At 40.9% G+C, this 13,746-nt stretch overlaps 1 protein-coding gene across 1 annotated transcript in view; it reads right to left on the bottom strand.

Moving 5' to 3' along the window:
• The window catches only part of Sucla2 (succinate-CoA ligase ADP-forming subunit beta), a 36,814-nt gene extending 23,284 nt beyond the window's left edge, over positions 1-13,530 (bottom strand). The window contains exons 1-4 of the mRNA XM_027390142.2: positions 13,383-13,530; positions 5,269-5,449; positions 1,523-1,622; positions 1,233-1,395 (exon numbers count right to left, since the gene is read on the bottom strand). Coding sequence (XP_027245943.1) covers positions 1,233-1,395; positions 1,523-1,622; positions 5,269-5,449; positions 13,383-13,472 — 534 coding nt within the window. The 5' untranslated portion in view covers positions 13,473-13,530. The remainder of the gene's footprint in view (positions 1-1,232; positions 1,396-1,522; positions 1,623-5,268; positions 5,450-13,382) is intronic.
• Positions 13,531-13,746: the final 216 nt, after the last annotated feature.

Below are 13,746 nucleotides of genomic sequence, written 5' to 3'. Positions count from 1 at the left end.
GCACACGCGTCCTATGTGCCTATGCATGCTTGTGCATACACGCGCACACACACACACACACACACACACACACACACACATATACACACAGTAACAAAATAAATATAATTAAAAAAATAACTTAAGCTGGGCGTTGGTGGCACATGCCTTTAATCCCAGCACTCGCGAGGCAGAGGCAGGCAGATCTCTGTGAGTTTGAGGCCAGCCTGGTCTCCAGAGCGTGTGCCAGGACAGCCAGAGCTACACAGAGAAACCCTGTCTCAGAGAAAGAAAAAAAAAAAAAAAAAACCTTTAAGTCTCTTAGTTTATCCAGACATTTACTAACATACTAACACAATAGGTACTGACGTATACCAGGTAGGAAATTAATGTGTAAAGAAAGCAAGTAAATGAATAAAATACAACTTCTGAAAAATCTATGTGATAAGATTAGTGCTGTGTAATTTCTGAAAATAACTTACAAATTATCCACACAGAGAAAGCTCTGTAGCTCTCACTGAAGAATGTTTTCTAAAGTCATGGAGTGAGGTTTTACTACCACCTAGTGTTATGTCTCAAGAAATACCTCTCATAAAAATTTTAAAATTTAAGATACTTGTTAGTAAACACTTACTGAGCCCAAAGACCAGTTAAAATATAGGCTACCAGCCATGCATCTTGTTTGTAAAAGGTTAATGGAAGTTGATGCCTAATGTTCAATGCTTGAACTTTAGGTTCCATAGAGGTAAGTAGTGCTGATGTGTCTTAAAATGCTATGTTCCTTTAAAACTGTATCACTTCCTATTTAATGTCACTGTCAACTCATACCAAATAACCCAATGCAACAAAAAACATAACAAAGAGTAAAATTAAATAAACCTAGGAGTAGAAAAAGAACAAGATGACAGGAGATACACGTTTTTTTGTCTATTCCGACTTTTGTCTTTGGTAAAACTATTTTGCTATGCAAGGAACTAATAATTTTCACAGTTCATTAACCCAAATATGATCTCCAGAGATTTAAGCTATTTCTAATGAATCAGCAACTTGGAAATCCAATGTATTACAGTGGGGTTTTTCCTATAGCTTTTTAAAAACTATATTACATTTCAAATTTTACCATACTGTTTTCTAAAAATGACAAATTCCCTATATTATGGATAAAACTTCTTATCCCTCATATACATAATATTCAACTTCTGAAATTGAATGTCATAAACATATCCTCCTGTGTCTTGTCTACAAGTACTCACTTGAAATGACCTCTCCATTGTTATTGCAAAGTAATATTCTCTCCTGGGATATTTTCGCTCACAGATCAAAACTTGATTGCATATTCTGCCCTTTGCTCCAGTTTGCTTGGTGATCAATTTCTTCCCAATCATCTGTGAGGAAACAGCTTTTGCTTCTTCTGGACTATAATAAGAAAAAGAATTCAAATTCTCCTGTTCTCTAACTGAGAAAAATCTATACCTGACGTAAATCTCCAACAATCTGATAATTTAAATAATTAAGGATTTTTCTTTTAAAAACTGTAACTTACGAGAAAACTATCTTCACTCCTCCTTTGAGGCCACTTGAAAATGTTCCTTTTCCTCTGCCACCAGCTAAAACCTGTGCCTTTATCACAACATCCTTTGATCCTAGAAGAAAAATACTTTTTATTACACAGGAAGCAGAGAGTCACATGCAAGACAGTATTTTATTTAACACTCAAACTAATAAGTGTTATTATATGAAGTCCCATTAATCCACAATCTCAAAATTGAGGCATTCCATATAAGAAGATTTTCTAGATTTGAAAAGTAGAACATTCACCATCTAAAAGATCTATGCCTTTAAAAGATTAGACAAGTATGATATGTACTCACTTGTAAGTGAACATTAGCTGTTAAGGATAATCATGCTACAACCCACAGACCTAGAGAGGCTAAGTAACAAGGAAGGCTCAAGGGGGGCTGCATGGATCTCCCTGGAGAGGGGAAATAGAACAGATTTCATGGGAGGACTTGGGACAGGTGGGGATAGAAACAGGGGGCACCACGTAAGGGTGGAAGGATGGAGGGAAAGAGTACTGGGAGAGACAACTGGAATTGAGGAGCACTTTAGGGGCAAGGTAGAAACCTCGTGCCATGGAAACTCCCTGGAACATATGAGGGTGACCCTAGCAAAGACTCCTAGTATGGAGCCTGAACTGGCCATCTCCCCTAACTACACAAGGCTTCCGGTGGAGGGACTGGGACACAAACCCAACCACAAAACCTTCAACCTACAATTTTTCCTGCCTACAAGATATGCTGGGGTACAGGTAGCAAGGAACTTGTGGAAGTGGCCAACCAATGACTGGTCCAACTTGAGACTCATGCCACAAGAGGGAGTCCATGCCTGACACTGCATGGAGGGCTAGGAACCAGAGACCTGGGATAGAACGAAACATGATTGGCAAAAAAAAAAAGTCAATGAAATGATTCCTAGTGATATTCTGCTATACTGGTAGGCCAGAGCCTTAGCACAATCATCATCAATTAGAGGCTCCCTTCATTCAGTAACTGATAGAAAAATTATGCTAAGCTTAGAGAATCCCATGGAAGAAGAGACAGAAGGGTCAAGGACAACACAAGAACATAGCTCACAGAATCACCTAACCAAGATTCATAGGGACTCATAGAGACTGAAGCAATAATCAGGGAGCCTTTATGGATCTGATCTAGGTCCTCTGCATATATGTTACAGTTGTATAGTTTGGTGTTTCTTAGGGGACTCCTAAAAGTGGGAGTAGGGGCTGTCTCTAACTCTCTTGCCTGCTCTTGGGATGCTTCATCCAGTCTTGTTATGACAGCATATGCCTAGTCTTATTTGTAACTTGTTACACCATGTTTGGTTGATATCCCGGGAGGCCTGCCCTTTTCTAAAGGGAAATGGAGAAGGAGTGGATCTGGGAGGAGAGGTGCAGAAGGAAATGGGAGGAGAGGAGGGAAGGAAAACAATGGTCAGTGGTATAAATATGACAAAAGAATAAATATTTACAAAAAGATTTATGCCTTTGAAAGATTAGATACATTAAATCATTTCTGAAATAGTATACTAAAAGTATTTTACAATTCTCAAACTAAAGCTTTGGAAGGTATTAAAAGCACAACATTGAGACTAAAATGTTTTCTTAAAACTTCCCACAGATGGAGGGGTGGATCAGTGGTCAAGATCACTTTGCTATTCCAGCAGAACCAGGCTCAGTTCCCAGCACCCTCATGGTGACTCACAACCATCCTTAACTCCAATTCTAAATAATCCAATGCCTTCTTCTGACCTATGTAGACACTTGGAACACATGTAGCACACAAACATAGATATATGCAGACAAAACATCCATACATATAAACAAATCTAAATAATTTTAAAAAACATTCACTAGTCTCTGTTCAGATGTAAATTTGTGAATGCTGAGTCACAAATTCTACTTTAAGCAGGACTTGGGATAATTCCAGGACCTGGACTGATAATGCCTTGTGCTCTGCAACAGCAAATTCTGTCACCATACATCACTGAGCAATGACTTACTAAGAGTTAGGAGATGGGCATATAAAAAAAATCCCAAATGCTATGCTCATAAGTCATTCACATAGTTTATAAATAGAATACTACTACTTCTTTAACCAGCAGAAAAACACTATCTCCCCCCTCCCTTCTAACTTACTGTACAAAACCAACAAACTTGGGGCCAGGGAGACAGCTCAGTGGATAAAGTGCTTATGTGCAAGCATGAGGATCTGAGTTCAGATCCCAGCACCCACATAGGAAGCCAGGCACAGGTGCACATCTACAGACACAGGGAGAATCCTGAAGCTTGCTAGCCAGCCAACCTCACTGACACTGTGCGTTCCATGTTCAGGAGGTGACTGTCTCAAAAACATAATTTGGAAAACTAACAAAATGCTCAACAGGCAAAGCATTTGCCACACAAGCCTAGGGTCCTAAGTTCAATCTCCAAGACCCATAGAAGAGAACCCAAAGGTTGTCCTCTGCACAAACACACACACTCCAATAACAATAATTTCTTTTTTAAGTGCACAAATTCAAATCGCACTGCATTCAACTAATAGGCATTTCACTGATGAATAATCTGAAAAAAATTTTTGATTATAACAATAGAAACCATAAAGTCAGACTCTCAAGTCAAGAAAATAGCCATCTCATTCAAAACATAGTTTACATAGTAATAATCTCATTTTTAAAGAAAATTCTCATTTTTACAGCTAAGATAAATGTAAGTTTAAACATCTCTTAACTGTTCTGTAGTCTGTGTAAAAAGCTAATAAGCACAAAGTTTGGTCACCAAAGCACATTTAAATTCATAGTAACCAGAAGTCCATCCTAAATGACTTCCTACTCATCTACCTAAAAACTGGCCAGACTTCAAACACAGAAAACAGTGTACACACACTGCACTATTTCACTTTTTTATGATAAATCTTTTAAAATGTAAATTTAGGCTTCTTTCCTAAAATCAAAAATTGTTTTAAGATATTTCTACAAATTCAAATTAATGAAAGTTATTAAGGATTTTCTCAATAAAAGAACACACTAGAAAATATGGGCAACACTTGAAGTCATTTAACAAACTCTAACCTAATTATCAGGCATCTTTCTGAGCCTTTGGCATGAATCAGTGAGCAAGTAAGACACAGCTTGCCTGTAGGGAACTTAATCTAGAGCTTAGCCTCTTCATTCTCATTTGTCTGTTTCCCACACTACAAGCAAGGAAGTGCATGCCACCCTTTCTACAACCTTACAGGTAAACAGACAAAGAAATAAACAAACCCTCATCACAGCCATCATCCTTCAAGCTACAAAGTAAAAAGAATCACTTTCCCCATTAAGTCTGTTCTAGCTAAAAAGAGGATTTCTGCTTCCTAGCACCAATATAAGTAATTCCTAAATCACTAACACTACAACTCAAAAATCATCTTATAGTAACTGTAAATTTTTAACAGTTGTAAAATCCTACTTTCTCAAAAAATAACTAGATAGATAGACAGACAGACAGACAGACAGACAGACAGACAGACAACCAAGTCAAATGTGGTGGTACATACTTAATCCCAGCATTTTTTTTTTTAAAAGAGATAAAGATAGAAGAATCTGAGTTCAAAGACATCCTTGAACACATGAGAACCTACCTCCCAAAATAAATGTCAAAAGTCATAAAACCATAACCAAAGCTTACATCTTATCCAAGTTTCTGTGTCAAAGTGACTAAAGTTTTTTTGTCTTGTTTTGTTTTTTAAGTACCTAATTTTTTGGCAATTGCATAAGCTTCATCTGGTGACTTTGCCACGAAGCCTTTGGGAACAGAGACACCAGCTTCCTGCAATAATTCCATACTCAAGTATTCATGCAGTGAGAGATTCCTTTGTTGCTGCTGCTGTATTTGGAGGCCATGCTTGTTAAACAATCCAGAATTTCCCAAAACCTAAAAAAAAAAAAAAAAAATAGAGACATACTTCAGTATGATAGTGATTTTGGCAGATGTTTTTACAGGAAAGAAAGAAACTCTTCACATTTGGTGATAGTACTCTGTTCTCCATAGCTACAACAAAATTGCTACATTAAATCATCCAAACACAATAGAGTACCTGAATTATAATATAAAACTAAAGGCTGGTCTACCAATTAAATATCAAATATTGCTCTTGTAACTTTTTAACTGTTTCCTCATCATCCATCCCCAGGCCTTCTCTGACATCTGTACTTCATTACCATATCTCCACTAGCCTACAGGAAATGGCTAGCTCTAAGGCCAATCTCATCTTCTCCATAAAACTGAAACTGGTTCCCAATTGTTTTCTCTATCCTTCTCTGGGATCTATATCGCCTGGCATTAGATATGTGATAACTGAATAATTTGGACCCATACTCCTCCCAAGAGAACATGGCAACTACAAACTCCTTCCCTTTTTAATCCATGTTGAATGTTCTATTAAACATTTAAAGAATGTAGGGACTTTATTAAACATTTAAAGCATGTGGAAGTAGAATAGTGAAATTATCCTCTAAGGCTTAATTCTAGTGTGTATTTGCACACAAGAATTTGCAAACAAACATGCCATATGGCAGTAAGAATGACAAAGAGTGCTCACACAGAGAGAAAACTAAACCATTCCCTGTTTTTAGTTTAATCCGAATTATAACCAAAAAAGCCAACAGGGAGGCTCAGAGGATAAGGGTGTTTGCAATGCAAGCCTGGGAACCTAAATTTAATCCTCAGATCCCTTGCAAAAGTGAAAGTTGTCCTCTCGTCTCCACACATGCACTGTGGGGAACATTCACACACACCCAAACAGAGACATATCACACACAATTTTTTCTTATGAAACAATGTCAAAAAGAAATCCCTGACATGTATCTTACTGCTGAAAGAAAAAAAAAAAATATGCAACTAGCTTTTCAGATTCCTTTACCAAGGCCACAACTCAACAAGTATACACATCAGTTAGACCTCTAACATCTATCAAGTCCCAATACCTCAAGTCATCCTAAGCTAAACCTAACAAAACGTTGAAACATGTGGCTTCCCTTTTAAAGCCCTCAATCCTTTCAACCCTCCAAGGCAGAACAAATTAGCCACAAAAACCTTCCGAGACTGCAAGCTCTTAAGTCCCATCAAAAATACAACACCATAAGAGTTAAATTTAAAGAGCCATATATAAAGTCTGTTTCTTGAAATGAATTCTTGCTCTATTGCATCAAAATTAAAGCTGTTTCTTAAGATGCAGATTCCTGGACTCTCTATAAAACTTTGAATTGTTCTCAAAGAAATCTCACCTGGTAATAAATCAGTTAGTTGATTCTTAAGGATGATAGTTTGAGAACCTCTAACCTAACAAGTCAATCACACATAATAGCAATTTATTGCTAATTCATTTAGTTTAAAAGCCTGACTAAGGTTAACAACATGGTTCAGTGGGGGAAAGTAGTTTGTCATACAAGCCTAGTGACCAGAGTTCAAGCCCCCAAACCAGAAAGGGTGGGAGAAAAACAACTCCATGTGCACAAAAGAGTTCACACACAACACACACACACACACACACACACACACACACACACACACACACACACACACACACGGGGGGGGGGGGGGGCAAGGAAGAAGAAATAGTAAAGAGGAGGAAGAGAAGGATAAGGAGAAACAACAATAAAACATGAACAAGAAGAAACAACAATAAAAATTAAACCAGGATAACAATTCATTTAGCTATCAATATCTTAATTCAGTGTCACTCCAGCAACTTCCCACTGTCCTGGATGTCTACCTCCTGACCTACTACTAGATATCATCAACAGAAATGAGTCTTATACCTACCCAAAGGCATAGATAGTAACATTCACAGCAGCCTTGCTCATTAAGACTTAAACGTAAATGGACCAATTGTTCACCAACAGGATAAATTATGTTTATATAATAGGATAATTGGGGGGGGGACCACTACTGTTCACACAGTGAACTAAAGTCACAAATGTAATGCTGAAGCAAAGACACCAAAAACAGAGAAGAACCTCTAAAATATTTCCTATTTTTTATTGCATTTATACATTTATGTGTGTGAGTATATATGTCATGGCACATATGAGGTCAAGGGACAACTTGCATGCTTCAGTTCTCTCCTTCCACCATGTGAGTCCCTAGGATCCAACTTAGGTCTTCGAGCTTGGTGGTGCATACCTTTACCCCCTGAACCATTCTGCAGGCCCTTTTGTTCTTTTACATAGTTCAAACTGGTCATAATTAGCCTGTGGTGGCAGAAGCCAGAATCAGTGGTTACTTTTCAAGGAAGTATTTCAAGGAAGAGGACATACAACTGTGAGCTGACTACTCAGATACCTGTCTTATCTGAGTGGTGACTTAAAAGTTATAGACAAACATAAAAATGAATCTATCCATTAAATCAAATCATAGATTTGATTGCACATAAACTATATCTCAAAAATTGAGGTGGAGAAAGAGCCTAGTTAAACCTAGTAAAGGTTGTCACACTACTTTTTTTTAAAGTTTTTATAGTAGACAGTGTGCCACTAATGCTAAAAACTTTAATGCTGGGCTAGAGAGTTAGGAGCACATATCCAGAGGACCCAGGTTCTGTTCCTAGCACCCATACTGAACAGTTCACAGTTGCATGAACTCCAGCTTTGGGGAATCAGATGCTCAATTTCTCACCCTACGGCCACCCACACACATATGCACATATCCATGCAGTCACATATATACATAATTAAAAACTAAATACATCTTTTAAAAGAGTTAATCAGTAGTCTATGCTACTAGATGGCACCTCCTTAGCTGCATGCATCAAAAAGAAATGCACAGAAAAAGATTTCAATTCCTAAAACATAAGATCTAAAAGTGTAAGGAGTATACATTATTCACTTTAAGTCAATGATGAAGTTCCTACATATACAAGTGAGTGTACTATGGTTATCTGAGGAAAAGGTCTTATTCCTCGAGGACTGGGGGTGTTCTGTCTTGGCTTGGTTTATTTGTTTTGAGATGGCTCAAACCAGTCTAAAACTCCAGGAATTAAGTGATTCTGATATCTTAGTCTCCAAGTAACTGGTACTACACATACTAAGGGTTCCAAAATGTTTTATTCTTTTTGTTTGGTTGGTTTTGGGGGGGGGTGTTGTTTTTCAAACCAGGGTTTATCTGTGTAGCCTTGGCTATCCTGGAGCTCACATTGTAGACCAGGTTGGCCTTGAACTCAGAGATCCATCTGACTCTGCCTCCCAAGTGCTGGGATTAAATGTATAGGCCATCACACCTGGCTAAATGTTTTATTCTTAAAGATATATGAATAAGTATCCAAGGATGAAATACCATGATGCCTGCAACTTACTCTCACAAGTGGTTCACCAAAAAGAAATGGTGAGATTTTATATATATAATTTTTGAGACTATAATTTACAATACTTAACCCTTGCCTTGTCTTTCCGCCCTCCAAATGCCCCTCTCCTCTCTACTTCAAATTCATAGCCTCTTTTTTCACTAGTTGTTATTGCATGTATATATGTATTCACATATACATATATATTCCTAAATATAATACAATATGCTACCTATATGCTACCATCTAATGCTACCTGTATGCATGTTTTCAGGACAATTGTTCAGCACTGAGCAAATAATTGATGTTTCTTCCCTAAGGAAGGCCACCTCTCCCATTTCCAGCTTTTCTTAGTTGCCTATAGTTCTTGGTGTAGGGTGGAGAACTTATGGGTTTTTCTTCATCCAGTTCGGCATGTCCTCTGGTGTCATCCTTGTTCAGTTCACATTTGGGCAGTCATGTTGGTGAGACTTTATGGGTATAGCTTCTCATATTACTTACTAAAAAACACAATCTCAGAGCAAATTCCTTGATTCTGATTCTCTGGCTCTTAAAATCTTTAGGGCCCCTCTTCTGCAATGTCCCCTGGGACTTAGGTTTGAGAATGGTCTGTAGATGTATCCACTGGGACTGGGCTCCCCAACTGTGCATTTTGATTGGCTGAGGTTTTCTTTAGTGGTCTCCATCTGTTGTAAAGGTAAGTTTCCTTGATGAGGGATGAGGATTACACTTATCTGTGGGTATAAGGACAAGCTTTTATAGACTTGTTATTAGAGATTATGCTGGTTTAATAAATTAGTGGCTGTAGATTCTCCTCCAACAACCATGATTTCAACAGCACTGAGTAGTAGCTAGGTTTCCAGTATAAAGCATGGTCTCCCTCTTACTGAGTAGGTCCTAGGTCTAATTAGAAAGTTATTGGTTACCATCAAGGTATATGTGCCACTACTGCACCCTTAGAGTACCATTAGGGTTGTTGGTGTGGCTCATTGGCATTACAGAGGATTAGGACTGTTGGTGGCCTCCTCCTCTGGGAAGATTTCATGGTGCCTTCTGGTACCCTGAAAGCCAGTCTTCAGGGAGGGGGCATTGGATCAGTTCCAGATCACGAGTCTCTGGGCCCTGTTTCTGAAGCACATGGTGTCCTCAGGAATGGAGACTTAACTTCCACCTCTGGGGGGTAACCAAGGGAAACAGCATTAGGATGCATGTTTTGGAAATTTCTTGGCCAACAGCTCAAAAGGGGCCTTCTCATGTCTAGTACTGGGGTTTCTGTTAGGCGGTCTTTGGCTCTTAGACACATATAATTCTTTAAAGATAAAGCATATGGAGCTGGGTGGTGGCGGTACTGGTGGAACACCCCTATGAAGCAAACAGATCTCTGAGTAGAGACCAGCCTGATCTACAGAGAGGAGTGCCAGGACTGTACAGAAACACCATGTATGTGTTGGGGGGGGGGGGCGGTCAAAATGTTAAATTAGGTGAAAGCATTACAAATATCCACTGTAGTGTTGGACCACTTTCATTAGTTTGAGTTTAGTTTGGATTTTTGAGTTTTGTTTGTTGAGACAGGGTTTCCCTGTGTAGTCCTGCCTATCCTGAACTCATTCTATAGACCAGCTAGCCTTGACATCCACCTGCCTCTGCCTCCCAGAGTACTGGGATTAAAGGTGTGTGTCACCAAGCGCAGCTCTTTAAAAGAGTTTTAATGTCTGAAGAACTTAAATGAATTGTTTCTTGCAGCACTAGCTGCTCTAACTTCCAATTACAATAGTTTTAGATTCTGTTAGCAATACAATTCCTGCATAATCCCAAGGACTGGGATGCACAGAAGTTACAATTAAATAGAAGGAGGGAGTTAGGTGTTCTACTATAGTGACTATAGATAACAAGAATGTAACTTAAGTAGGCAGAGTCCAAGTAGCTCAGCGGGAGGGTGATTTTCAGCCATGCTAATCTTCCAGAACTCCAGGATCTTGGATTCATGGGCGGGTGAACAGCAGCATTTTAACATTTCCAGGCGAGGCCCCGAGTTCTCTGTACGGTTCCCATGGTTTCCCCTTGCTTTGTGCAGTTCATCATTTGCTGCCACTGATCTAGCTCTTCCAGGCTCCCGACTTCCCATGTGTAGATGGTTCTTTCTTGGCGACTAGACAGAGCATGAGCGTTGCCGAGCTTTGCTTTCCCCATTCTCAGTGAGTGGGTCCAGGATGACCAGATGTAGCCGTGCTTGACGGCCCAAAGAATCAAATGCAGCCTGGTTTATGGGGACCACCCATCTAACTGCTCTCGAGATGAGATTGTCCTTTCTCACAATATAAGGACTGGGAACCAAGAACCCATTTGATTTTTCAGTGTAACACAAGGCATGCACATGAACCTGCTAGGTATTCAACCAAAAACTGATTAAAAAAAAAAAGTGAACAAATGCATGAATCAAACACGTAAAACAGGGAAAGCCATTATCACTGTAAACTACCAAACACTGAACTTGTGGTTCTGATGGTGGTGGGGGTATCTTTTCGGTACAGAAGGAAAGACTCAGGTCTGTAAGAGAAATAGTGTAAGAAAGACTCCAAATCTGGGCTTCCAGTGGGACACCAGAAACAGTAGGATCCATGAAAGGGGATGTCTCTTCTCCAGTGAGCAGCACAGCTGGATGGAGGGAACTCCCTAAGCCGCAAGTATATTTTAAGCTGCATCTCTCAAAATGTCAAAAGTGGGATTAAAGTGTAAATGATTGTCAATTAAAAAAAAAGAATGTAATTCTGCTCTAAAGCAACTGGAAAGGTGGCTATGTAAGTTCTCATGACAAAGAAATGACAAATATTTGAGATAACAAAATGCTAATTACCCTGATTTTGATCATTATAAGTATATGTAAATTAAAACATTATGTATCAACTAAAAAAAAAAAACTTAAGGAAAAAGAAAAAGTGACCAATTCCAAGACAAACCCACGATTTAAAAAAAAAAAAAAAAAAAACTGAATTGCTAAATTTAATGTGTGACCTTAAGCAAGTTTCCTCCTGAGACATGGAGTCCACATCTACAAGAGCAAGGTGTCCAAAGACACATTCTTAATGCTGGAGTGAAAGGGAAAGCTAGGTAATGAAGACAACATATTGACAACCCATAGGGAAATGCAAGGCCTTTTGTTTGTGTTTGTTTTTGAGACAGGGGTTTCACTGTGTAGCTCTGGAGCCTGCTCTGTAGACCAGGCTGGCCTCTGGCTCCCAGTGTGTCCCACCACTGCCCAGTGACAAAGGTATGTTTAACAGGATTTCCAAACGGATGAAATCTATTAGAATGAAATGAAAATCTATCTGTTCAGTGAATCCTTATTCTGAAAAACTAGGCAGCATTATTTAAGGGAGTGGGGTGAGGGGAACTAAATCTATTCAATATGGTGCGCCTGAAGAGTTACTTCAGAACAAAACCAAAGAAACTCTGGAATTATCTTGGAAAGCTGATCTTGCTCTTGAAATTTTAAGGTATTAACACCCAGGACAAATTTTTAATGGGGCTTGCTGCTGTTTAATTGGTTTGTTTTTGTTCTTTTGCGACAGGGTGTCCTGTAGCCTAGGCTGGCCTTGAATCTTCTATGTAGAGGATGATGACCTTGAATGTCTCATCCTCTTGCCTCCACCTTGAGTGCTAGGATTACAGGGATGTTGGGACTGGAACCTGGGCTTCCTACATGCTAGACAGGCACTCTGAATCAACAGCATCCCCAGCACCCAAGTTTCATGTTCTTAAGCTGTAGAGCGGACACAAGCACACAGCTTCAGAAACAGACAGTTGTGGAATTAAACCTCGGCCTTCATCTCCTCTGCTGTGTCTCTCAGGCCAAAGTACTTCTCTGAGCCACAAGATTGTCATCAGTGACAACTGGTCTTAATGACAACCCCAGTGCTGCTGACAAGTCTAACGACCTTCGGTCAACATCTGCCACACTCTAAATATCAAGAAGCAAAGGGACAGAAAGAAGTCGGTACTACGCTAGGGTCTACATAGAAATGGAAGTCCTCTAGAACATTTCTTCCTTGCTCTCCCGGCAAACCAGCTGAAAAACTTAAAACTCGTTAACCAGCAGTCACCACCGGGACTGATGGATCAAAAAGAGGACAGTAGGTAGGCCGTCTCTGCTGGCGTTCCGAAGTCCTTCTCTCCAACGACAGCTCCGGGGACAGCGAAGTTCACCTGAAGGGCATCCCCCTTACCCAAAAGGGGCCCGGAAGCGTCGGCCCTCGGCCAGGACGGCCCCAGCCTCCTTTGGGCGCGCCCAGCCACGCTCCCGGAGCCGGGGCCGGCAGCCAGGGCTCCGGGCCGGGCCTCCTGAGGACGCAGGCTGCCGCGGAGCGGAGCTACCCGAGCGCCGGCTCGCACTGCTGGCTCGCAGCCTCACCGCTGAGCCCCGCACGACGCCCGGGACGCGCCGGCGCCGCGGACACCCCCCGCGGCCGAACCGCGACCCCGCGCCTCTCCCGCCGACTCTCGAGGCTGAGGAGGACCGGACCGACTTACCTGGGCGGCGGCCCGCAGTGTAGCCTGCGGCCGGTGGCTCCTCAGGACGGCAGCGGCCAACTGCCGGCCGTAGAACATGGACGCCGCCATCTCTGAGTCCGACCGGTCCCCTTGGCACCGCGCAGGCGCGGAGACGAGTCGTGCGCCGAGCCCGCGACCCTGAACAATCCCGGGGGGGGCGGGGCCTCGGGTTAACCCTGTCGCTGCCGGACTGGCCTGGATTGGCAAGCTCAGAGCAATCTTTGACCCTCAGAGCTTTCACCTCAGCCTCAGAGTGTGCCCTGTGGCCAAAGGGCCACCAGAACACTTCCTAGAGAACCGCAGCGTCGTCGCCACTTCGATCTTCTTGTTTTCCCTGAGCCCT

This window comes from Cricetulus griseus (genome assembly GCF_003668045.3).
Source record: "Cricetulus griseus strain 17A/GY chromosome 1 unlocalized genomic scaffold, alternate assembly CriGri-PICRH-1.0 chr1_1, whole genome shotgun sequence".
NCBI classification, from domain to species: domain Eukaryota; kingdom Metazoa; phylum Chordata; class Mammalia; order Rodentia; family Cricetidae; genus Cricetulus; species Cricetulus griseus.
Note: the sequence above shows the minus strand (reverse complement) of the source record. Positions and strands in the feature narration are given on the sequence as shown.